This window comes from Mangifera indica, chromosome 12, assembly GCF_011075055.1.
Source record: "Mangifera indica cultivar Alphonso chromosome 12, CATAS_Mindica_2.1, whole genome shotgun sequence".
NCBI classification, from domain to species: domain Eukaryota; kingdom Viridiplantae; phylum Streptophyta; class Magnoliopsida; order Sapindales; family Anacardiaceae; genus Mangifera; species Mangifera indica.
Genome location: NC_058148.1, coordinates 9,803,540 through 9,827,531, shown reverse-complemented (window position 1 = coordinate 9,827,531; position 23,992 = coordinate 9,803,540). Strand labels below are relative to the sequence as shown.

General features: G+C 32.2%; 4 protein-coding genes across 6 annotated transcripts; 2 read left to right on the top strand and 2 right to left on the bottom strand.

Annotated features, from left to right (window-relative positions):
* Nucleotides 1–446: 446 nt before the first annotated feature.
* LOC123193738 (auxin transporter-like protein 2) lies at nt 447–3,991 on the bottom strand. Of its 3 annotated transcripts, none has more exons than XM_044606824.1 (9): nt 3,899–3,991; nt 3,253–3,444; nt 2,982–3,167; nt 2,784–2,896; nt 2,505–2,688; nt 2,316–2,413; nt 1,755–1,962; nt 1,394–1,651; nt 447–885 (listed from the first exon to the last, which is right to left on the bottom strand). In XM_044606824.1, exons 2-9 carry the CDS (start codon nt 3,424–3,426, stop codon nt 676–678), a joined length of 1,431 nt encoding a protein of 476 aa, XP_044462759.1. In that variant the 5' UTR covers nt 3,427–3,444; nt 3,899–3,991; the 3' UTR covers nt 447–675. The 3 variants fall into 3 exon arrangements, with proteins under 3 accessions (XP_044462759.1, XP_044462758.1, XP_044462757.1); XM_044606823.1 differs by lacking the exon at nt 3,899–3,991 and adding an exon at nt 3,531–3,805; XM_044606822.1 differs by lacking the exon at nt 3,899–3,991 and adding an exon at nt 3,522–3,804.
* A 5,700-nt stretch (nt 3,992–9,691) lies between these two features.
* On the bottom strand, nt 9,692–12,931 carry LOC123193737 (syntaxin-31). Its single transcript, XM_044606821.1, has 6 exons — nt 12,564–12,931; nt 11,890–12,140; nt 11,671–11,813; nt 10,733–10,771; nt 10,356–10,547; nt 9,692–10,160 (listed from the first exon to the last, which is right to left on the bottom strand). The coding sequence occupies exons 1-6, from the start codon at nt 12,781–12,783 to the stop codon at nt 10,001–10,003; spliced, it is 1,005 nt and encodes a 334-aa protein (XP_044462756.1). The 5' UTR covers nt 12,784–12,931; the 3' UTR covers nt 9,692–10,000.
* A 1,352-nt stretch (nt 12,932–14,283) lies between these two features.
* On the top strand, nt 14,284–16,632 carry LOC123193736 (60S acidic ribosomal protein P0). Its single transcript, XM_044606820.1, has 5 exons — nt 14,284–14,723; nt 14,806–14,874; nt 15,597–15,695; nt 15,777–16,169; nt 16,280–16,632. The coding sequence occupies exons 1-5, from the start codon at nt 14,466–14,468 to the stop codon at nt 16,421–16,423; spliced, it is 963 nt and encodes a 320-aa protein (XP_044462755.1). The 5' UTR covers nt 14,284–14,465; the 3' UTR covers nt 16,424–16,632.
* Nucleotides 16,633–21,824: 5,192 nt separating this feature from the next.
* On the top strand, nt 21,825–23,456 carry LOC123192416 (nematode resistance protein-like HSPRO2). Its single transcript, XM_044604957.1, has one exon. The coding sequence runs from the start codon at nt 21,932–21,934 to the stop codon at nt 23,306–23,308; it is 1,377 nt and encodes a 458-aa protein (XP_044460892.1). The 5' UTR covers nt 21,825–21,931; the 3' UTR covers nt 23,309–23,456.
* Nucleotides 23,457–23,992: the final 536 nt, after the last annotated feature.

Here is a 23,992-nt window from a genome sequence, read left to right as displayed (position 1 = left end):
AAATAAATGAAATCCCCAATTATAAAAAAAAATGTGTTCCTATAACTAAAGTTGGTTTTTCAAAAGCCATGAGAAGATAACAAAAGTGAAAAATCGAGGAAGAAAGTCCTGCCACTCTCGATGTATGCATAGTGGAATGTTTACCTTCTTCCCAAGTACAAAAATAAATTGATTAATATGTAATTTGACTAGTCAAAATGATGTATAAGAGGGTCTAATTGAGGAAGAAGACAAACATAAGAGTAAAGGATTCATGTGGAATGAAAATCTAGAAGACAGATAATAAAATGAGCCCAATTATTGGTTTTATTTGGATTACACGTTTTCGATTCATGTGGGCTCACATGCAAGCAGTCAAGCAGAAAGCAAGCCAATCTTTTGAGATTCCCTTATAATCAGGATGGAAAATTGTAGGCCAAACAAAGTAATGGTTCTTCGATTGGACATTTTGGGAATATAAACTTTGATTGAATACGAAAAAGAACATCACCAGCACAATCATCTAGTATTTTTTAAATAAATGTTGAACCAAAGAACAAAAGAGGGCAAAATACAGCAGCCTACATGTAAGGGAGATGTTCAAGCCTCCCTGTTTATCTACAAGACTTAATGTAAGAATGATGGCTATGGTGGAAATGTGAGAAATTTCAGGTCCAACAAAGTTCAGAGTAATACTCAGTGATGTGTCGATGCAGGCGATGGGGGCGGGCACTGATAGCACTTGGCAAAAAGTCCAAAAGTGTCAACCTGTTTGATGAAATTGCTCATGCTAGCCCACCCTCCTAAACCGAAGCCAACAACAAGTACCCATACCACCACAAATGCGTTCACCGCATACATGGCTGTCCAACTTGGGAGGAAGAAGGGAAGCTTCTCTTCTGCATTCTGCTCAGATGAAACCAAAATGTGTCAAACTTGTTTCATACTTATAACAGGCTTTAAGTTGCTTTTTTTTTTTTTTTATGCATTTCATGGCAATTATAATGATGGGTGGAAAAGGGTTCATTTATATCCAGTTGATATAAAGAATTAAGATAGATGGGAGCTAGGATAATATCCATAAAAACAAGTTGATTTTTATACTTCTGTAGAGCTTGGAACAAAGCGAGAATGTAGTGATTAAACTATATGAACTTTAGGAGAATCTCACTTCAAAAACTAGCTATTGAGATTAGAAAACTCATAATCATATGCACCCCAGAAGCTCATTTTTTCCAATGTAAGATATGAATATCATATTTTACACTTGAGATCTTAACATTAAACATATAAGCTATGTTTATATTACCATAGGATCAATGCTTATATTGGCATTAGACACAGCCAGCAGTATAATATGTATATTATGTAGAAAGTGAAGAAAAAAGGTAGAAGAATTGGAGCATTTATATACCTTTCGAGCAGAGGCGGAACTGTAAGTAAGCATATGGGCTAAGGCAGGGATGATGTAGACAGTAAAGCTAACCAAAAGAGCCCCCACTGCAGAATTAATGGGACCAAAGAAAGGAAATATAATGGCCAAGAACCATATAGGAATCACCACAGGTAACCGAGCAAGTGCCCTCAAAAAAATGCTCTTTGCGGCATGCATTCCCAGCACTTTCTCCCACACAAAATATAATGGAGTACATGCAAACCCAAATGTTATGAACTGCATAAAACATAAGCCAGAATTATATAACTATGTCAAATCAATTGCTCAATTAAGCTACATAAAAATATGAATACTGGTGCTTTTGACATTATGAGCAAACCTGGTGAATTAGCATTAGAATAACAGCAACATCGCGCCATCCACTGTGTGGAAGCAGAGCAAAGGCGTTTGAATGAGTGAGGAGCTGATCACCGAATGCCCAGTAAACAGCAGTGGCTGATGGAATGGTGAGGGTGAAGACATAAAGGGTGGCAAGGAAATATATGTACTTGAATTTCTGTGGTTTCCACATTGCATGCATAATTTCTCTGTAACATGAAAATCATAAATTACTTAGTTCTACACATTAATTACCAGTCAACATTACTCACAGCCATTTATTTAGTTTCAAAGTTTTGGGACCAAAACGAGCATTGTGGGACGTGGATATAGGTACCACTTTTTAGTAAGGGAACATAATCAAAACCCTCTGAAAAAAGAGGGAAATCTTCAAGTAAAGTAGCAGGGGAAATGAAGACCCTCTGGAGTAAAAAGATATGCAAAGCTAGAAATAAACTCTTTGGCATTTGCTATACAGATGGAAACCATTTTCTGATATTTATGAGACTATGTCAAAAGTTTGTTCAAATTTCAACAATAAAGAAGATTATTGTAAGCTTACACAGTGACAGCATGTCCACCAAAAGTGTAAAGTATATTGGTGGCGCCTGTGAAATACAAAACCAACTTAGTTGGGCCTGAGTGAGTTACACCATCAACCTGCAAAAAAGTAAGAGAAAAAAGGTCAAATCCAACGGCTGAGAAGCAAAGAAAACACCAAGAAAGCATCACAGCAGTTGAATCAGTTTACCGGGCCATGAACAAGGGCTGCTATGGTCAAATACCAGGCTGTGTAGGTTGTCATACCAAGGCCAAGAAAAGACCAAATTCTGTAGTTGTGAAATGAGGGGATGAACACAGTGGTGGCACAGCAAGCTCCAAAGATATAAGTCCATGTCCTCTTATCTAACTTGTCATTTATGTAGTAAATATTACTGCAATCGCATGAAGAAATTTAACACAATTCAATTCATTAAACAGAAGTAAAGTGCCCATGTGTTTAAAACCAAAAATTTTGATAAAAATGTACCTTGCACAGGCTATAAGCTGGATAACAGATCCAAACAGGAGAAAAGTACAATTGAAGGCTAATCCAGCAGCTTTCCAGTACGGACCCAGAAGACCATCTAGCACTTCAAACCACTGCAGATTTTGAAAACCAATTGATTTTGTAAAACTGTGTTTTTATTTATGAAAATGTTATAGTGACTGTTCTTGAAAAACAAACCTGGATGACATGGTTCTCAAAGCTGGCATTCTCTTTCTCCTTTCTACTTCGGTACTCGACATAAAGAACACTGATAAGATAAGCCGTCCAGCTTCCCATAAGACCGTAAAATATCTGCAATATAATGCCTGATAGCAGTCCCAGTTGAGCGAAAGAGTATGGAAGGGTCAATAAAACCTGAGCAACCTGCAACAACCCCAGAAAATAACTATAAAAAAGATGTTTTTTAAAGCTAAAATTAGTTGAAATAATAAAGAAGTGTTAAAAGTACCTGGTTTGAGGCACAGCTAAACCAGGCATCATATACAGAACCGCCATGCCACAGAAGACTTTTGAGGCCAAACTTTGAGTGATCTTCTTTAATTTCTTCACCTTTCTCTTCATGTTGATCATTCTCGTTAAAGCTGGTGACCAGTTCTTCCTCTGTTTGTTTTTGTGATAACATTTGCTTGAATATATGGATCTGCAACACATTGAAAAACCATTAAAAAACAGAAACTTAAAACAAACACAGAAATCAAAATCAATCAAAATTCAAACCTTAGCAACCTATCCTCTCAATAGTATATATGTTGTATAAGTAGGCTTGTTGTGATTTATAAAAGAAAGTGGAGGAGGCCAAAATACACTCTTTTCATGACAAATGTGTGACCAGTTTGCTTTTCTAACTCTCCTTCCAAGGAAAGAGACGCAGAAGAAATTACCAAGCTTTACCCTTTAAAGCAACAATCCAGAAAATATTGCTACGCGTTTAGCTCAGCTGTTTCAGTTTTTTTAGACTCAAAAACAGTTTCAGAAAACCATTAAAAGCTTACAAGAAAAAGTACACTGGACACTCCTAAATGACCTCCCCACTAAAATTCTCCTCCTTAACAAGATTAAACACAATAACAAGCGAAGGAAAAATGGAAAACCACCTGAAGGGGGGGAAAACAGGAGACTGTTTTACTTCCTGGTTTATTATACTTAACAGAGATTTTTGAGCTTCGTATGATCTATTACTGTGCAATATATAAACGTATGTTGCTTTCTTTAATGTACAGAGTTGACTGTATTAAAGGACGGCTAAGTAATAAATATGGTAATTAATTTGGGAAGTTTCCATTAACTTTTTTACAGTATAAGGACAGCAAGTAATTAATAGTGGTAACTAATTCTGGAAATTCCCACCACTTTTTTACTGTATGCATTATGACTTATTTAATGAGTTCCACGTATTTTGTTTCTGGCCAAATGATTATATCCCACCTTGCATATAAAAAAATAATAGATTTTTCAGGTATTCGCCAAAGTTAATAGATACTCCAAGGCGGCATTTGGATGAATGTATAAAAATATTCTTGTTATAATTTTTTATTATTATTTATTTTATTTTATTTAATTATAAGATAATAAATAATATCATAAAAATAATAATAATATAAGAAATAATTTAATTAGTAATTTTATTTTAAATATTAAAATATTATTAAATTAATTTTAATTTTATTATAATTATATTTTTTATTAATTTTTAATAAAAATAACTTTATTTTTAATTAATATAATTAGTATAAAAATATTTTAAAATAATTATACTTATAGACATTTAAATATATTAATATTTTTTATTATCTCTAACCAAATATAGTAATTATTTATACTAATTAAATTTTATCAAATACAATAATAATTTATACTAAATAATTTTTTAAGTATTTTATTTTCAAAATAATTTTTTAATTTTGATAATAAAATGTTACTAAAACCAAACACTAATTATTTTCCACCCTGCATATGATGAAAAAAAAAACTAATTTCCATTCTTTTGTCTAAATCAATAATTATTTCTATAATTCAACTTATATTATTTTATTTAAATAGTAAGATAGAATACCGTAATTTTAAGGATTTAAATTCTAATTTGATTTATCTTAATTATAGTTGGAGTTTTAATTATAGCGAAACTATTAAATTTTCCTCTATTAATTAATTACTTTATTATAATTCCAAGATGGCCAAAGAATACAAACTTAGTTGCTTAAGAAATTATGAATTTTATATGTAATGTCTTTTGGCTATTTTTCTCAACCAATAAACAATAAAAATATTATTTAACGCTTTTAATTATTTAGAGACTAATCTCCTCCAAATGACCAAATTGGAGGTCAATCAGTTAGAGTGATCAAATCCCTATTTTCTTTTTTCAATTTTCTTTGATAAAACCTAATATTTTATCATATTATAATTAAATTATAATTAAATATTATTTTATATTTGAGATTTAAAATATTACAATAAAATTTTTATTGGATTGGACCATAAACAATATCGTAAGGGTATAAATATATATTTTTTTAAATTTGCTAGGAGTAAATGAATATTTTTTTTAATCTTGTTTTTGAAATTATCATTTTCACTTTTATATATTTTAAAATATTAGAATCCTAATAATTTGTAATACGAACATTTACACTTTTAATTAGTTATATTTTATTCAATTATTGATGGTGTAACTATTATTTTTGAAATTATTGAGGTACGTATTGAAATTTTAAAGTTTTTGAAAATATGTTCAATTTTTTTAATTTCAAAGTCCTCTTAGAATTCTTTTGACACCTCTTATTTTATAATTTTTTCCCAAAATATACTATTTTTAACAACTTTATTTGTGTTTGTACAAATAAATTTTTATATTTTTAATATTATTTAGACTAAGGGTTTTTTTTTTCAATAAAATTATATGCATTAAATATTAAATTAAATAATAATAAATTATTTAAATTAAAAATAAAATTATATTAATTATATAAAATTATATTATAATTAGTTTCCCAGTTAATGCGTTGTTGTTGTTGTTATTATTATTATTTATAATTTTGAGTAAACATGACATAATAATAAAATTAATGATAAACATTTATTAATTCATTGGCATAATAAATGATATTTGAAAAAGGCAAGTTAGTAGTCAATTGAACATAATAGCTTAAATTGAAATAATAAAATTATGTGTATATATATATTTTTTGCATATAATTTATATACATAAATAATATATCATCATATGAGTGAATAATTTTACATTAAATATAAAATAAAATTTAATCATATAATAATACATCATTTGTGTTTCTAAATTACGTACAAAAAATATGTACATATAATATTGCTCAAATAAAAAATATGCTATGTTTATCACCATAGCACACATTCTAAAAGTCTTATCATTAAAGTGGAAAGACAATGTTGCAAAAATGTACCATTCTAAAAATTTATCATAAGAAATGCCCATTTTGCTTAAATAATATATTCACTTCATGCTTAAGAATTTGATGTAATATATGGAAATATTTACCCCCTTTTTTTGGTTGGAATCATATATTCCTTAAATATTCTTGATTGGGTGACAAAAGATTGAGAAAACTGAAGTGGGAATTTGGTGAACTACTCAGTCTTTAATGGTCAAAAAGTATGGACATAAATTAGAGAAATTGTATGTAATAATGGAGCGTGATTAATGTCAATTCTCCTATGATGAGGTAAATTAACATGTTTAGATAGTGGGTGGAGGGGCCTTCCGTTCACTCAACTTTATTTCATAACAGAATAATGTAACGTGTATATAAGATTATATTCAAATCAAATCAAATTTAAGTTTCTGTGAACTCGAACTCATCATAAAGATATTCAAATTTAGCTCATTTTAAAAAAATTGAGTTCATTCAAACTTTAATCAAATTTTAAGCTTAGTTTGACATTAAAATGACATTGTTTTAATATATATGAGTCACAATGACATTATTTTATATTAAAATTTTTAAATTAGTAAAATTAGACCAGTTGAATATCTTTAAAACTCGAGTTTAAATTTAAGCTCAAAAATATTTAATTCTTAAATTGAAATTTGAACTAGTTTAAATTGTGTTTGTTTCAAACTTAAATAAGTTCAACTCAAGTTTAATAGTATATATACATCTTTTAATATATAATTAAATATATAAAATATTAAATATGATTTTATATTATTTTATTTTTAATTTAAAATTATTTATTAAATAATAATATATTATATTAAAAAATATGTATGCTTCGTCTCTCTTTTGACTCATAATTGCTTACCCATCTTACAATTTTATTTTGAAATTACAAAAACAAACTCCAAATGAGTGAATTGTAAGGGGATTATAAAGCACTAGGTTTATTCCTTTTTTGTTAATGAGATTAGTGGGGAACCTAATGATTAAAAGGAATAAGTAATTATTTAGAAAATAATTTGTGTTCCTTTAAGAATAATCATCAATTTCTTCCTAATTTTATTTATTTGAGGGCATGACACAACACAACACAACACAAGCATCTCCTAAACCATGCCTTTTGGCCCACAAATTATATTTATTATTATTTTAATTGAAATTCTAATGGATAATTACAACGCATGGCATTCATCAATTCCTATGCACCAACTCAAGAATAAATTATTAATTACTCAAGCTTCCTATTTAATTCAAATTTGAACTTATAATAATAACTTGTTATTATCTTCAAATTCTAGAAATTCACCTAAGTATTAAACATAAAATTTTATTATTTTTTAAGAAAATTTTTATACTATAAACCACAAGGACTACATAAAAATATATATATAAAAAAAGAAACGTGTAAATTCAAAAGATTGAAGAAAACCCATCTCAAATTTTTACATAAGAGTCTATATGATGAACAAGTGGTACATTTTGGGCAGCTTTAATCAATACTAGCGTGACTATATTGTAATAAATACGTTAGAAAAAATTTGATTGTATGGGTCCAAGCGTTACGATTTTTATTATTACGTTACATGCCTTCAATATCATTTTTGTCAACTCCAAGGTCACAATCCATGTACATGTCACGATTGACATTATTATTATTTGAATAATAATCTTTCTATTCAATGCAAGATTCATTATTATTTGAATAATATAAAAAAAAAAATGCTGAGGTTTTATGAGGCTTGTATAATTTCTGTACAAAGATTTTGACCTAATTAATGATGATTTAGAATTGACAATCATTTAATTATGTGAAATCAATACCCAAGTTTCAAGCATAAGTATAACATTTAAATGTGTATAAAAATAGTATCAAAACATAAATACGATATAATAATATGAAATTATCTTTGATGATATGAAATATGTTACATGTAAATCGATCATCACTTTTTTATGGTGAAAACATATTCTAAATTTCAGTTTGTTTAATTTCTCATCTTTATATCGGTCGAATTAGACTAACATAAGGGTTTGAAATCCTACCTCTCAAGATATTGCATTTCAGATTAGCTTAACGGGCATGCATCCCTTTTTTTATCTTATGCACTGGCTCCTGGATCTATATGAAAGCCTTGATTTGTTTATAAAATTATGTCATTCAGCTAAGTGGATGTATTTTGGGTGAAGGCGGTTGATTTTTATGAGCCACCGAACTCAACCAAAATTCTAACCAGAGTAAGCAAAAAAACCAAGAATACAAAGAAGTACAAGATCAAAATGATGCAAATAAAGCATTTGAGGTAAGGTCCATTTGTGGTAGTAATAACAACAACAATGGCTTGATGGGGCATGCAAATGCAGAGTCTTGTTAAGACCTTTACCACATTTTGGGATTCCGTAAAATGAAGATTACAAGCAACATGTGACGTCTCATCTTATGAGTAGTTGAGATTGCAAAAGGCAGGAAAGCTATGTTAAATAAATATGTGCAACGTTTGGAAGTCTTTAAAGAGTCTAGATCCCCTTCTTTCAAGTGATATTTGTCTCTATTAATTATATAGTATTGTAAAACTAAAGAGAATGTTGAATTATACGAAGAAATTAAAATTAATTAATAAATCTAGTTAAAGTCTCAATTTATAAATTTGAAATAACATGTTTATTGACATCAAAAATTATGATTTTAAAGCCAAAAATTATATCTTCAAAATTATAACTTTTCAATTAAACATGTCTAATATTAAATTTATCACCTTTGATAATAAAATATTATTAAAATTTTTTATTATTGATAAACGAAATAAAGTAATATAAATAAAAAATAAAAAATTATCAGAGTAATTTTTATTAACCGTCAATCAAACACTCTCTAAAATAAGTTTACTTGTCCTAAAAATTCCTTATTCAATATAATTATATGTATAAATTTATGTATAAATAATAACATAGATGATTTTTAATTAAAGATAAAATAACATCTAACCAAATATATTATTGTTTATGCATAAATTTTTGTCCCTTCATTTATACACTAATGCTACTCTTCCACTTTAAGCTAAGTCCTTGGTCCGCCATCGGAAAAAGGGTTTCTCAGAACAGAGAACACACTAACCAAACCCATGAACTGTTATATCCAGATTTGGCAGAAACCATCAGCTTTATTCACCAGCGTTCTAATGCTTTTATGCGCTCAAAATACAGTGGCTAAAAGACACAGAATTCCACTAGAAATTGTGTGCAGAAAGGCAGAAAATAACTGTGTGGCTTCCTCATCATTTTTTTATGTACTCGAACAATTTACTCATTCAGTCACTAGATATATTCAGATTCTAAGTAATCATTGAGACCAAAGAAATTTCAAATCCAGAAAGGGAACAAGCAATTCTTGAAGAATTCCATGAGTACAGAGGCATGATCGAATCTTGTAAAAATCTCCTATTCAAAGAAAGACAAGACAGGATTAACAAGCGGCTGTTGAACAAGTGGAGCAAGATCCATATCCTTATTTTAAAAGACATTGTACAAATCTTATCAGTTTTTAATAAAGTCATATATGTAATAGAGCATATATGCTTCTCTTATTACAGCTACCATTTCGAAATTTTACAAGTTACAGCCAAATACTAAAAAAAAAAAAAGAATTGGGAATACCAATTGAATTTACAGAACGAATACGGCTAATACAGTCAACAACAGAGTCTATATTTGACAAACAGTAGAGGGACAGCAAAAAGCCCACCTATGCCTAGCACCATCAAAACTATGGGAGGTTCGCTATTCAATTCAAGCCACAAAAAATATGAAGACCATCAGGAAAAATATTATAACTGCAAAGATCTTGATTAAAAGCCACCTATTTGATGAAATTTGATTAAGATGCCTCAACAGAGCACTTCGAGCACCTTCGACATTTGCCAATGACTCGTCCATGTTATCATCAATCCTGCTCAGAGAAGTCAGAGAGATTCAACTCTAACAAGTTCAAAGTTGATGTAATATTAGAAAAATCAAGAAATGAAAAAAAAAAAAATGCAATGCCATAGTTTAAGCTTCTGCTTTAGAAATGAATGTCAGATTGACTAAAGTTTTTCATATGTAACAAACATACAAATAAAATACTTAAACAAAGTAACTAGACCTGATTGCTAGTTCCCCTTGCTGTGCCACCATTGTGGCCAAATGTGTAAAGATGCCACCAAGCTCTGTAATTGTGGATTCAACATTTTGAAGAGCAACAGCCCTACCTTGTGCATAATTTTCTTGCCGTGGAACCACCTGCTGTAACATTGACATTTCCATGTGGTGTGACGGTTCCACAGCCGGTCTTCGCCTGTTTGCCAAGAGTCAACACAAGCTGTTATATGTAGCATCAAAACACCATGAAAAATTGCTTCAAAAAGCAATGGGCATCATCTTTCAGCAACGAGGTCAACAAAAGAAAAAATAAAAAGGAATGCTAACAGACTGAAAATGTGTCGAAGCAATAAAAAACTGCTAGCTGAGATAAAAACAAACCTCAGTTGGTTGCCAACTTGAGCTCCAGTTGATGGTAATCTGATTACAGGGAGAAAAAGAGAAATGAATCATATAACAACTGAAGTAAGGCTAGCATTCTGTAAATAGCAAAAATAAGAGTACACAAATAACATAGATTATAACATATTAAGAATTTTAATTCCACATTCACATGGGCTAATTGATTACAAAATAGAACTTTGGTGCAAGTTGTTTCAACAACTATTTCCTTCTGACCAGAAGACGGGGTATCATTGCCAGTGTAATATATGAAGCTATACAAAAGTACTGCTCAGTGATAAATCTCAATGGTATTTGAAGTCTCCCCAAGTATTTTAGTTTTTATGTTATAGCAAATAGAACTGTATCAAAGAAGAGATAGACAAAAAGTTTCAAGAATGGTGAAAAAGTAGTCCACTGCCAGCAGTGAAAATACAAAAAGTACGAACAAAAGGAGAGTCTTTCCTGGTAATTAGACTTACATCTCAACCTTGTTGTGCATGGTTCTTTAAATTGTCTAATTATAAAACAAAAAATAACCAAATTCCAGAAGAGTGTGCAAGTAAAGCTTTATACTTTCTTATAAATGATCAAAATTTATAAAAACTAAGCTTAAACATGAATTACTGGATTCATAAATACAGTTACTGTTATTTGAATAAACTAGGATTCATCAAATAGCCACGTACTGTTAACAATCAATCTCTAGTTATTGAAAAGAAAATTAGAACTCATATATTCTACAAAGAATTAAGATTGTCAATGCTCTAGAAGTAATGCATGTACAGTGGCCAGCAATGAAAGTTAGCATTTACATTTATACTTCTTCTGGTTCTAGGTAACTATGCTTATCTTAGTTACAAAAATCACATTCTTTAAATGAGAAGTTGAAAAGGAATTAAGTTATATGATCACTGTAATTCCAAGGAAATACTTACGCTGACAGTTGTGAATTCTCAAATGAATTTCCTGAACTCAACCATGGAGGCGGCTCAGCCACAGTTTTTGTTTGTCTGAACGAGCTTTCTCTCGAAGCATTAGTGGAAAATATTTGCTTCCTATTTTCATGAGCCTTAATATTCTGCAAGGAGAAAAAACTAAAGCATAAGCAAAGACCAAAAGAATGAACAAACATTAAACTCTATCAAGTTAAAAACCTGAGTTCTTGCTGTTAAAACTTGTTGGAGCTCTTTAGTGGCAGCCATAAGCTTGCTTTTCAAGTCATCACAAACAGTCGTCGAATGCACAACCCTGTCCTCAGAAAACTTTCCATCTGCAATCTCTATGTTTTGAATGGTTTGCAAATCCGAAATAGCCATATTCAGAGCCGTAATATCATTCTTTATCAAAACAGTTAACTCCTGTATCTCCACAATTGGATCATCGAACATGGATGACCTTTTCGCCACTGCATTAAAGCAAAACCTACACATCAGCTTAACATAAAGAAAAAGCTTCTTTGAGAGTGATTTTTCTACCATCAAATCAAGCTCTCAGAAAGCATTTCTATGTCCATTTTGCATCTTTTTGGATGAAATACACTACAAATAAACGCGTTTTAAGAAAATTATGCCCTTTCTCAGTTTGAAAACTACTTAAAAAATGCTTTCTAGAAAAGCACTTGATACTAGCTTAATAAACTAAAATTAACAGCTAAAATGTGCTTTTATGCAATTACTTCTAACTCAATAATCTTCTTTCCTAAATTTTATCCCAACAACTCCTAAATACTCTCAAGTCTTAAATCATAAATCTTCTTTAACGATTAGAAACATTCCAATCCCAACAAAAAAAAAAAAACCAATTATAAGCTAATAAAAAATTGGCTTACGTTTGGCGAGTCGTGCGATTTTTTGGGAGGTTTCCTGGATGCCTAGCCCGATTAGTGAAGCCTTTTTGTTGAATTCCGATCTAGAAGAATGTGGGACCGGTGATTTTGATGAGGAGAGTACATTTTCAGATTGATTAACGGCCGTGATGCCGCCGATCTTCTTGAGTGTCTGCGACAGAGATTGAAACTCGGCCGTCCGATCTCTGTACTGGGAAGCCATCTGGGAAATGGCGTTTGATCGGACGGTGGAAGATCGGCGCTTGAATTTGTCGTTCAGAAGAATGATATTAAGAAGTAGCGTTGGTTGGCGGGGACTGCGATTTTGGATCTCAAAGGAAGCGTTTATTTTTTTTTTATTGATATAAAATAATTTTTGTAGCATTTTGTTTGAATAATTTAATTTTTTTACTTATATAATAATTTCAGGTAAATTGATTAAATTAACCAATGTGGAGGTGTTTTTACCATTTTAATTTAACCGACACATTATAATATATAGTTAAGAAAATAAAATAGCACTAAATATAATACCTTCACTTTAATTTTAGGTAAAACTTTCCCGTTTTATCTCAATCCTATCAAGATTTTTAATCAAAATTTACTTTAAAAAACATGAAATTTACTCATAATTTCGTTTGAATCCAAGTAACCTTGTTTTTACGTGGTTTCTTATTTTCTTTTTATTGAAGATTGTTGTGCATTTTGAATTATGATTTATTTGAGATGTGATATTCGTTTTCAAATTTATGCCCTAAAGAAAATATGTATATAAAGAAATGTATTAATTTAAAATATTTACTTAAAATCATGCAAGGTAAGATAAATATTTAAATTAAAATGCTCCATTATTATTTATAACCAAATTTCTTATATATACATATGAAAATATCTCAATCCATAAGTTGAAATGTGTATAAAATCAAAACATAATTTCAATCGAAAACACATAACATAAACATAAAAGAAATAAATACCCTCTTTAAACTGGATCATCGGCTTTCTGCATACCTCACTTACCTATAAAGCCACGAGCAAAGATATGCGTAAATGTTATAATACTCAATAAGTATGTGAGCTACCGAGACACCTCCAATTCATTAAACTAAAAAAAGTGTTACTAAACTATATTATAATCAATCCTAACTTATGGTCTACCCATGAATGTCTTTTGACATTTCAAATGCTCATCCAACTAATCTAAGACATAATTCATATTAAAACTTATTAGAGGTAGAGTCGCATACAGAGATGCTAATAAGAGGATAAACTAGTAATTTATATTGAAATTAAAGTATTTTTATTAATAGAAATAACCATAAATTGGTAAATAGAATTTTCAAAGTTAAAATGTAAGAAATCATTATTTTATCAAACTTCATATGGGAAATAGTTATTCAATCCATAAAGTATTTTATTAGTATGGTGAAAATAAATATTTATGTATCTGAATAATAATATGTATACTCATTTTAAATATATAAATAAGTATATATTTATATATATTATATTAATATTTTATCTTTAATTTAAAATTATTTAATTATATAATAATATATATTTATTTATATACTTAAAATAAATACATCAATAAAATTAGATGACCTTTCAAAGGGGGTATAGACCGTAGCAACTCTTTCAACCTCTCCACCCAAATTCGGCCCAAAACAAAACACAACCGAAAAACCCTAACATCAATTTTCCCCTATATGAGCCCATTGTTACGCCTGTTTAAATACTTCGACAGTCTCCCATTTCCCAAGCATACACAAGCCTACGTCGATACGGAGGTTAAAGAGACGGCACCGTTCGGCTGTCCGCCTTGACTGAGCCCTAGCGTCGTCTTGGTCCTCATTTTTGATTATTTAGTTTGTTAGTTAAAGCTTAGAAACAGAACACAATCCAATGGCGGTGAAACCATCGAAGGCTGACAAGAAGATCGCTTATGACGGCAAGCTATGCCAATTGTTGGATGAGTACCACCAGATCCTGGTGGCCTCCGCAGACAATGTGGGGTCCCAACAACTCCAGAACATCAGGAAGGGTCTTCGTGGCGACTCTGTTGTACTCATGGGAAAGAATACCATGATGAAACGCTCCATCAGAATTCACTCTGAGAAGACCGGCAACAAGTCTTTCCTTAACTTGATTCCGCTTCTTCAGGTAATTTTTTTATTTTGTTATTTCTTTCTCTTACTTTTATTTTTACTTCCTTTAACGGGATTTCATGGTATTTTTGAATCAGGGTAATGTGGGGTTGATTTTCACCAAGGGTGATTTGAAGGAAGTGAGTGAGGAGGTTGCCAAGTACAAGGTACGGTTATTGATCAGCTGAATTTTCATTTATATGTTGTATTATGTTTATAATTCGTTCAAAGTTTAATTAATTCTTAACTTAATTTATTTGATAAATAAGGACAGAGCATTGTAGGCTTTTTGAGTATCATCTTCATTTTGATTTGTTGATAAGAATTGATATCACTATTGGCTATAATATTTCAAATTATTTCTAAATTTCAGAAATTATCTGTGCAAGTGGGGCTTTTGTGCTGTTAAAATGTGCATTTTTATATTTTTTCTAAATTTTGTTTAAACTATATGTTTTTGCTGGGTAATTGATAAATTTTGATAAGTCATCAGAATTTTTCTAAATTTTTGTAGGCTTTTTGAGTATCATCTTCATTTTGATATGTTGATAAGAATTGATATCACTATTTTTATAATATCTCAAATTATTTCTCAATTTCAGAAATTATCTGTGCAAATGGGGGTTTTGTGCATTTTTATATATTTTTCTTAAATTTTGTTTAAACTATATATTTTTGCTGAGTATTTGATAATTTTTTTTTTTTTATATATATATATTCAGAGTTTTTTCTTCCATTTTGGCATTTTGCCTCTAGGGAAACATAGAATATATGTTTACAGGCTGAATTGATTTTATTTCAGAATCTTTCCAGCTGACCAATGCTTTACAACGTTTGATGTTTGTGTCTGTATTAAAGCTTTTTTAACATTGATATTGATATGTGACAGGTTGGAGCTCCTGCCCGTGTTGGTTTGGTTGCCCCAATCGATGTTGTTGTTCCACCTGGCAACACTGGGCTCGACCCATCTCAGACTTCTTTCTTCCAGGCTTGTAATTTCAGTACATAGTATCATTGGTTTTCTGTTGTTTAGCTGATGTGATATCTTACAGTTACAATTCTTTGACAGGTTCTTAACATTCCCACCAAGATTAACAAGGGTACTGTAGAAATTATCACCCCTGTGGAGCTTATCAAGAAGGGTGACAAGGTGGGATCTTCGGAGGCTGCTTTGCTAGCAAAGCTTGGGATCAGGCCCTTCTCATATGGTCTAGTTATCCTGTCTGTCTATGACAATGGGTCTGTCTTCAGCCCAGAGGTGCTTGACCTTACTGAGGATGACCTGGTTGAGAAGTTTGCTGCTGGTGTTTCAATGGTTACCTCTTTGGCACTAGCCATCTCTTACCCAACTTTGGCAGCTGCACCACACATGTTCATCAATGCCTATAAGAATGTTCTCGCTGTTGCAGTTGCAACTGAGTATTCCTTCCCTCAGGCTGACAAAGTGAAAGAGTACCTTAAGGTTTGTGTAACATAATTCCTTCTTTAAATTTGACCAATTAATAGTTTCTAAATTCTTTTGCTGTTTGTTCTTTGTGTATTTCTTATAAGTTTCTGTACGTTATAATGCAGGATCCCAGCAAGTTTGCTGTTGCTGCCGCACCAGTTGCTGCTGCAGATGGTGCTACTCCAGCTGCTGCTGCCAAGCAGGAAGAAAAGAAGGAAGAGCCTGCAGAAGAATCTGATGAGGACATGGGCTTCAGTTTGTTCGACTAAGCTCACCATCTCTGTTTATGATAGAATCTAGGACGATGACTTCGTGATTATGCATTTGGATTTCTTACTATTGTTTCTTTGTTGCTTTTTTAATTGTCACGGCCCTCAGTTTTGAAGATTTAATCGGTTTTATATTTGTAGTGTTTAGGCAAGATATAAAATCTTCTTGCGTACTTATATTTATTTTAAATTATTATTATATTATGCAATTGTTTTATGGAGTATTTAGGATGTTTTTGTAGGTGTTCCTAGTAGCTCAAGAACTGAAATCTGAATTTAGTATGCTTTCAAATGGGTATAGGGTTTCGGGCCAAGTTCACAATTTTGCACTCTTAGTTATCTGAGAGATCATCAAATTGTTAGAACTGTTTTTATTCATTTCTATAGCAGTACCAAAGTTAGTAATATGAAACTTTTGTATGTGATAATAAAGACTTTTGCAGCCAAAAGCTCAGTCTCGCTCTGGTATGCCTTTCAATATGCAAATGCAAAGCACCTTGAGCAAAGTCGTTCCTCCTTTCACTTATGAAACCAAGGTGTCATCAGGACGTGCTTCATAATGGGATCGAAAGGCTGATGTGCCATGTAAACCTTCCCTCATGTAAACACCCTCTGATTCCAAGAATAATTCTTCGGGAAGTTGATCATGTCTTCTTCACTCAGCATCAGTGATGAACCTTTTGAGCCAATATTGATCAAAGGATTTCAATAAGAGATGTTTATCGAGATTACAGGACAACCAACCTTGCAAAGATGCTAAATGCTAATAAGATAATTTACACTTAACCTCCTGCAGATAAGTACAACGAAGATCAAGACCAGACCCCTCTAGTCTCATTTCTGTAAGTCAGGCTAACGTTTGATATATTATGAAAGTCGGTGACAGATTTGGTCCATGTATTCTATTTGTGACTTATAAAACAGATTGTGTTTTGTCTTCATAGGACTTCACGTTAAATAATGCTTCTCAGCTAATTGCTAATTATCCGTATAAGTTGTTGTGGATTTTATTAAAAAAGAGTTTTAGTGCATAAGAACTAATGTTAGATTTGAAACAAATTTATTAAGTTTGAAATAAACTCTAATATGAACATGATGTAAATAAATATGAAACTAAATATAAGTTAAAAAATAATAGAGAAAATGAATCTGAGTCTGAATCTGAATTGAGATTATGTTCGATTTATATTATAAAAAAAATTAAAAAAAATAACATTGTTTAATAGAGTTAAAAAGAGTCAAACATCTCATATAAACCCAAGTTAAGTTTAGCTTATTGACATCAATCTGAATTAAGTATAAACTGGTCTTAAACTTTTAAATCATAAAATAAATCGAATGTAAATTAATATTTTTTCATATTGGACGAGCTCAAGCCATAAACTAGCTGAACTCATTTGAAAATTAATAAAAAACAAGCTTCACCGGTCCATTCTGGTCAAATTCACCCTAATAACAACTATTTTTAAATTCCACATCTCCAAAGATACAGTTCCGTCATTTCGTCCTGATTATATCATTATAAGGTACAACTAAACACCACAGACTCGCATAGATGACCTGCCAGCTGAGTACAGCGCACAAAAAATCCTCTGACCATGGCAGTACAATCCAGAATTCGGAACGCTAGTGGCACAGCTAGCACTTGGAAGGCCTCCAGCAGAAAAAATCCTAGCGAACATTACAAGGAACTACACATCTGCATAATGCCATATATCTGTATAATTAAAAGGAAAAATAATTATATTTAATTATATAATAATATATTATTTATATATTTAAAATATGTATATATATAATATTACTCACATTTAAAATTAAAAAATTGATTATTTTTTCAAACATTATAATCCACCATAAAAGATTCAATATATATATATAGCCTTGAATGATGTAATTGTGGTAGGGTTATTGGTACTCATTTGGTACCCTATATCCTGCAGTTTCTAGGATGCTCCTATGCTTTGACAATAATTTGGGCAAAAGTTGGATCAGAATTTGACTTGTTCCTAACTTTGTGATAGCAACTGCCCTTTACACTGTCCATTTATTAATCATTCTACTTCACATCAATGCCCATGGCACACAAGTGTGAATCAAGTTGCCATCTAATTCTTCTGTTCTTCTATGGCTAGCCAAATTTAATGCCAACAATCTTTCTTCATCATTATCATCCACATTTTCAATTTCGTACACTTCTCTTTCTTTCAATTTACTTCCCTTCATTGTATATTTCCCTTTACTATCACTTCTCACATCATTTCTCCAAAAAATTCATTCAAAATTCAATAAGGTAGATTACATTGTCACCCTTGAGTGATTCGTGCAATTTCCTCCCTCAATTTGGGTAAGGTCGAATTACTATTCCCCACCCTACCTTTGATGAAATGACAATTTCTTACTTTGTAAGTTTGAAATATCTAATTTTTCATCCATTATCCAATTTTGTTAAATTAAAAAATAAAAATGTTATTTTATATAAACATAATCTTCTTTTTATTCTCTTACTATTTTTATTTTCTCTTATTTCCTTATTTTTTTACCTTTCTCGTCATTGTTATACTTTCTCCTCATTAGCATTCCTTCTCTTCTCTATTTGGCCTCAATCAGTTTCCTATAATGATAACAATATCTCTCTTGTAATCATCAAGATTATCATGATTGTGTCTCTTTCATCTTTGTTAATGACAATCTCCTCTCTACCTTGGCCAATTTGAAATTTTTAAAACTTCATTGGCGATTGAAATTTTTTTGGGTCTACAGGTGTAAGTGATAACATTTAGAGATGAGATGGAGAGAGAAAACATTTGCATGTGAATTATGTTTAGTTATTGTGAAAAGGTTTACTAATAGGTGGTAAAAGAAAGGCTGTGCATATATAAAAATTGGTAATACAATCTAACCACTAAATTTGGTTACGAGACATTTGAATTATAATAAGGAGGCAAAATGGTGTGTAATGTTTATTGTTATCACTTTAACAAGGCTAAATGACTATTTTCTACTCAAGGTTTTCATCAAATGATAAATTTCCGCCCTTTTTAGAAATCTAAATTTTCACATGCCATCAACTTCCCTTTGATTTTTCTAAAAATAATTATTTCTGTTTTTGTTAAAATGATAGAATTGTTTAAACACTTAATACAATATCAAATTACAAATATGTACTTACCAATTCAAAAATTCATACTTAAACCTTTTTAAATATCAAAACTTTAATCAATTTAAAATTTTATCACTTAGACTTTTAAAAAATATTTCAATCGTCGACAAGAAAGAAAATGTCAAATTGACAATGAGTAAGAGGGAGGTTATTGTCCATAGAAATGAAGATATACGATTATAGTGAGAAGAGATAGACAAAGTATAATCACCAATGATAACAAAACTTAGACGATTGAGGTATGATTTAAAAAAAAAAAGGGAAGTAAGTCCACCAATGACGATGAAAAACATTAGTGTTGGTAGAGATCATATTTAACTTTTGATAAATCAATTAAGGTTGAATTGAGAAAAGATGATTGGTGATGTGAAATGACAATGGTGATAAGAAGGGACAAAGAAAAGGGGTAAAAAGAGAAAGTAAAAATAATAAGGGGGAAAGGTAAAATAGAAATAATAAGAAGAAAAGTGAAAATAAAAAAGAATGAAGAGAAAAAAAGAAAATAGAAATATGTATGCATAATGACTAACAAATATGAATGACAGAATCAAATTTGGACTTTTGAACCTAATTTAGAGATTAGGATAATATCGAATTTTTCAATTATATAAAGTTTGCGGATTATGTCGACCGTTCCTAAAACCCCTGGCATGACTCGGAGATTTGTAGACCCAGCTCTCGTGGGCCATGATTTTTGAGAGCAGCCGATCAGGGCCATAGCCTGGATTGGCCTCTTGGCCATGACTAGTTATTATGGTAATAAAATTTAAAAAGAATTAAAAAAAAAGGGTATTTGACTTGGACATTGTGACGTCAAATTCATGTAATGTTTACCTGCCGATCAGTCATAATTATTGGGGTAGATAATATTGAACTACTGAATTAAATTTTAAAATTTCAACAATTCCAATGGGCCCAGCTAAGCCTCCATTAGTCCATTGTGTCCCCAAAAACATGCTTCCTCTTTGCCGGCTTCTACAGTAATACACCGTTTTGACTCACTTCAAAGTCAATAAATAATAAAATAAAAACAATTCTGCGGCTCACTCACGAGAAATCAACGCTTCAATTTCACACGACACGTGTCCTCTTACTAGACGTGGAAGCCAATCTAGATTTAACCTATCAATCCAACTGTTATTCCACGTGGCCGGCATCTACGATTCTCAGTGATAATATGGCATCGTCAGTGTAACGTGATCTGCCCACGTATATCGGACAAGGTAGAGCTGGTAATAGCACGTGACAAGCACGACAGGTGTCGAGCGTAGGGATGTGAGTCATGTGGTTGGCCGCGTGATTTGTTGGGTAAAGAGGAATTGCCGAGTTGGAGGGCACTACAGCAAGTTTGCTGTTGACAGCAATGAACGGATGACACGTGGACCAATCATAGCGGTGGGAGTTGAAAAATTGAAACGGTAAGCACGGAGAGCCGGTGATTGAGAATGTTATATTCTCGAAGATCATCTTTCAAGTGGGAACGAGACAAGCCCACAAAGACGAAAGTTATCCTTTATTTTGATTGATTTTTCTTCTTTATTATTATTATTATTTAATAAATTTTCTTTTTGACTTATACACATAGATAATTTTAATTTGAAAAAGAAAAAAAAGCTGTGGTCAAAATGTTTCAATTAAATACCGAAGTCGATTCGGTGTCGTTCAAGGATTCGGGTGCAGTCGTTTTCTGTAAAAGAACTGACTGACAAGTTAAGGAGGCCCCCAGATTGTGAGTACAAGTTCAAAATTCCGAACTAGTGGGACAAGTCGAGGCACATTACTTTCACTCAGCTCCTTCCTGTTTGACTTGTGGACAAACTTTGGAGCGTTGACACGAAGGATCCTAGAAATAAAGCACTTCTTCTGATCTTGTTGAATGGTTCAGCCTAAATATAATTTATTTGAATTTAATATAATTGAACGGGGGGTGAGTGCAGGATAAGACTAATAGACTGGTTGCAGGAGATCACCACCTTGGCGGACTTAAATTGAATCAAAGAGCAAACGACCAAAAAGACCAACGTGATTGATTCCATTAAATGCCCGCCATTTCAATAAGCGCATTTTCTTTCCTTGTTCAACGTAACAATACACGCCAAAAGACACCTTCGTCGTTAGGTGAAATGGATAAGCTTCATTTTTTTCTTTTTTTCCGAAAACAATTTTAAAATATTTTGAATTCAAAATTCGTCGTTCTTCATTCCACACGCTTTTTTACTTCTTATCTCCAAAGCCCTTATATATACGAATCATCTTCCTCTTTCTCTTGATCAACCCAAAAGTTCTAAAGCTTAGCAAAATAAAAATCAATTTCGTTTCATACTTTTATTTTCTTCTCCTCCAACATGGTCGATTTAGATTGTAAAGCCAAGATGCCGAGCAAATCTCCGAAACTGTCAAACAAGCTTCATGTTTCTATTCCGACGGCTTTTCCTGGCGCTACGAAATCACCTGTTTCTTGCTCCGATTCGACTTGTTCTGCTTACGAGCAGTATCTTCGTCTTGCGGAGCTTAAAAATATATGCTGTTCAAGGGAATTTCCAAACTGGAAAAACGAAGCCGTTTTGAAACCCGCTTTACAAGCTTCGGAGATCTCGTTTCGGTTCATTTCAATTGTTTTATCTGATCCAAGGCCCTATGCGAACCGACGCGAGTTCAAGCGGCGGCTGGAGTCTCTAGCAACCTCTCAGATTCAGCTCATAGCTAATTTATGTGAGGAGGAAGACGGCTCGGCTCCATTAGTTGACTTGACCACGACCGACGGCGTTTTGGCTCGCAACGGGAGCTCCGCAGAGGTGTGGAAGCTTCCAGACGGAGGGTCAAGCTTCGTGAACAGAGCGAGCGAACACAGCTTGCTTCCGCGTCTCGCCACGTGGCAGAAATCCAAGGACGTAGCGGAGAAGATTATGTACACCATCGAGTGCGAGATGAGACGGTGTCTTTACACTCTAGGTGTTGGAGAGCCGAACCTGGCCGGAAAGCCGAACCTCGATTACGACGCCGTTTGCAAACCGAACGAACTCCACGCTCTAAAAAAGAACCCGTATTATCACGTTATAGACAATCAAGAGAACCAAACGGTATACACGACGCACCAGATTCTAGAGGCATGGATTTTCACAGCACAGGAGCTCCTAAAACGCATCGTTTTAAGGATCGAAAACAAAGAATTTGAACAAGCATCGAACGACTGTTATTTACTCGAAAGAATTTGGAAACTATTAGCGGAAATCGAGGACCTCCACTTGTTAATGGACCCGAGCGACTTCTTAAGACTCAAAAACCAGTTATCAATCAAATCGGTGTCCGAATCCGACCCGTTTTGTTTCAGATCACGTGGATTAGTCGAGATCACGAGACATTCTAAGGATTTGAAGCACAAGGTGCCGTTAATTTTGGGAGTGGAGGTTGACCCCAGCGGCGGCCCCAGGGTTCAGGAGGCGGCGATGAGTTTATACAGTGGGCAGAAAGATAGCGTGAAGATTCATTTGCTTCAAGCTTTACAGGCCGTGGAGGCGGCGCTGAAGAGGTTCTTTTACGCGTACAAGCAGGTGCTGGTGGTGGTTATGGGTAGTTTGGAGGCGAAAGCAAACCGAGCGGTGGTGAGTGAGGAATCGTGTGACTCGCTGAGTCAGATATTTCTGGAGCCGACTTATTATCCGAGTTTGGATGCGGCAAAGACCTTCTTGGGAGAGTTTTGGAGTCATGAAAAGAAACAGTGAGAGTTGAATGGATTTGACACACTTTACAAAATTATTCTTTTGTAAAATATATGTCGAAAGAATTTTGAGGGATTTGTAGCTGTAAAATATGTTGATATCAATTGAATGTTGATTTACATAATCCTAAAATAAAATGAATGAAAATTCTCGTGTTTCGAAAGGAATGTCGATTTTTATCAGATTGTTCATTGATGAAAACTCATCTTCGTCAATTTATCTGAAATCCATGAAAACAAACATCTAAATCAAATATTGAAGTTCACCAAATTGAAACTTATCTAATTCTGCATAAAAAAATTAGTATGGTGAGTAAAAATTGAACATAAAAAAATCAATTGACCATTTTCAATGTTGATTAAAATATAATTTTCACTTTTAAATTTTAAAAAATCAATTTATTCATTTATGTGCCAATTATCTCAATGAAAAATATCAATTAGAAAGGCGGAAAAAGTTATCCGCCTAAAATTTCTTAAAATTATAGTACATATTAACAACTATATAATATATAAAGGTAATAATAATAATAATTCTTTTTCATTAAAAAAAAAATTCCTTCAATCCTTTGTGTTTTTTCCCCACTTTCTGCGTTGTCCTTTTCCCTCCTCCATTCCGTCGTCGAACTAGTCAAGAACTCAAATCCGCAATGAGCTCAAGGCGTTGATAAGGTAAAGCCTTTAGTGC

Excerpts from the sequence above, each read along its gene's own strand:
- LOC123193738 (XM_044606824.1), bottom strand. The coding sequence starts at position 3,426 with ATGTTATCACAAAAACAAACAGAGGAAGAACTGGTCACCAGCTTTAAC. Across the intron at positions 2,897-2,981 it reads TTGAGAACCATGTCATCCAG|TGGTTTGAAGTGCTAGATGG; the intron begins GTTTGTTTTTCA and ends CAAAATCTGCAG. Across the intron at positions 2,414-2,504 it reads CAGCCCTTGTTCATGGCCCG|GTTGATGGTGTAACTCACTC; the intron begins GTAAACTGATTC and ends ACTTTTTTGCAG.
- LOC123193737 (XM_044606821.1), bottom strand. The coding sequence starts at position 12,783 with ATGGCTTCCCAGTACAGAGATCGGACGGCCGAGTTTCAATCTCTGTCG. Across the intron at positions 10,772-11,670 it reads GAGAATTCACAACTGTCAGC|ATTACCATCAACTGGAGCTC; the intron begins GTAAGTATTTCC and ends CCCTGTAATCAG. Across the intron at positions 10,548-10,732 it reads CAAGTTGGCAACCAACTGAG|GCGAAGACCGGCTGTGGAAC; the intron begins GTTTGTTTTTAT and ends CTTGGCAAACAG.
- LOC123193736 (XM_044606820.1), top strand. The coding sequence starts at position 14,466 with ATGGCGGTGAAACCATCGAAGGCTGACAAGAAGATCGCTTATGACGGC. Across the intron at positions 14,875-15,596 it reads AGGAGGTTGCCAAGTACAAG|GTTGGAGCTCCTGCCCGTGT; the intron begins GTACGGTTATTG and ends GATATGTGACAG. Across the intron at positions 16,170-16,279 it reads AAGTGAAAGAGTACCTTAAG|GATCCCAGCAAGTTTGCTGT; the intron begins GTTTGTGTAACA and ends GTTATAATGCAG.
- LOC123192416 (XM_044604957.1), top strand. The coding sequence starts at position 21,932 with ATGGTCGATTTAGATTGTAAAGCCAAGATGCCGAGCAAATCTCCGAAA.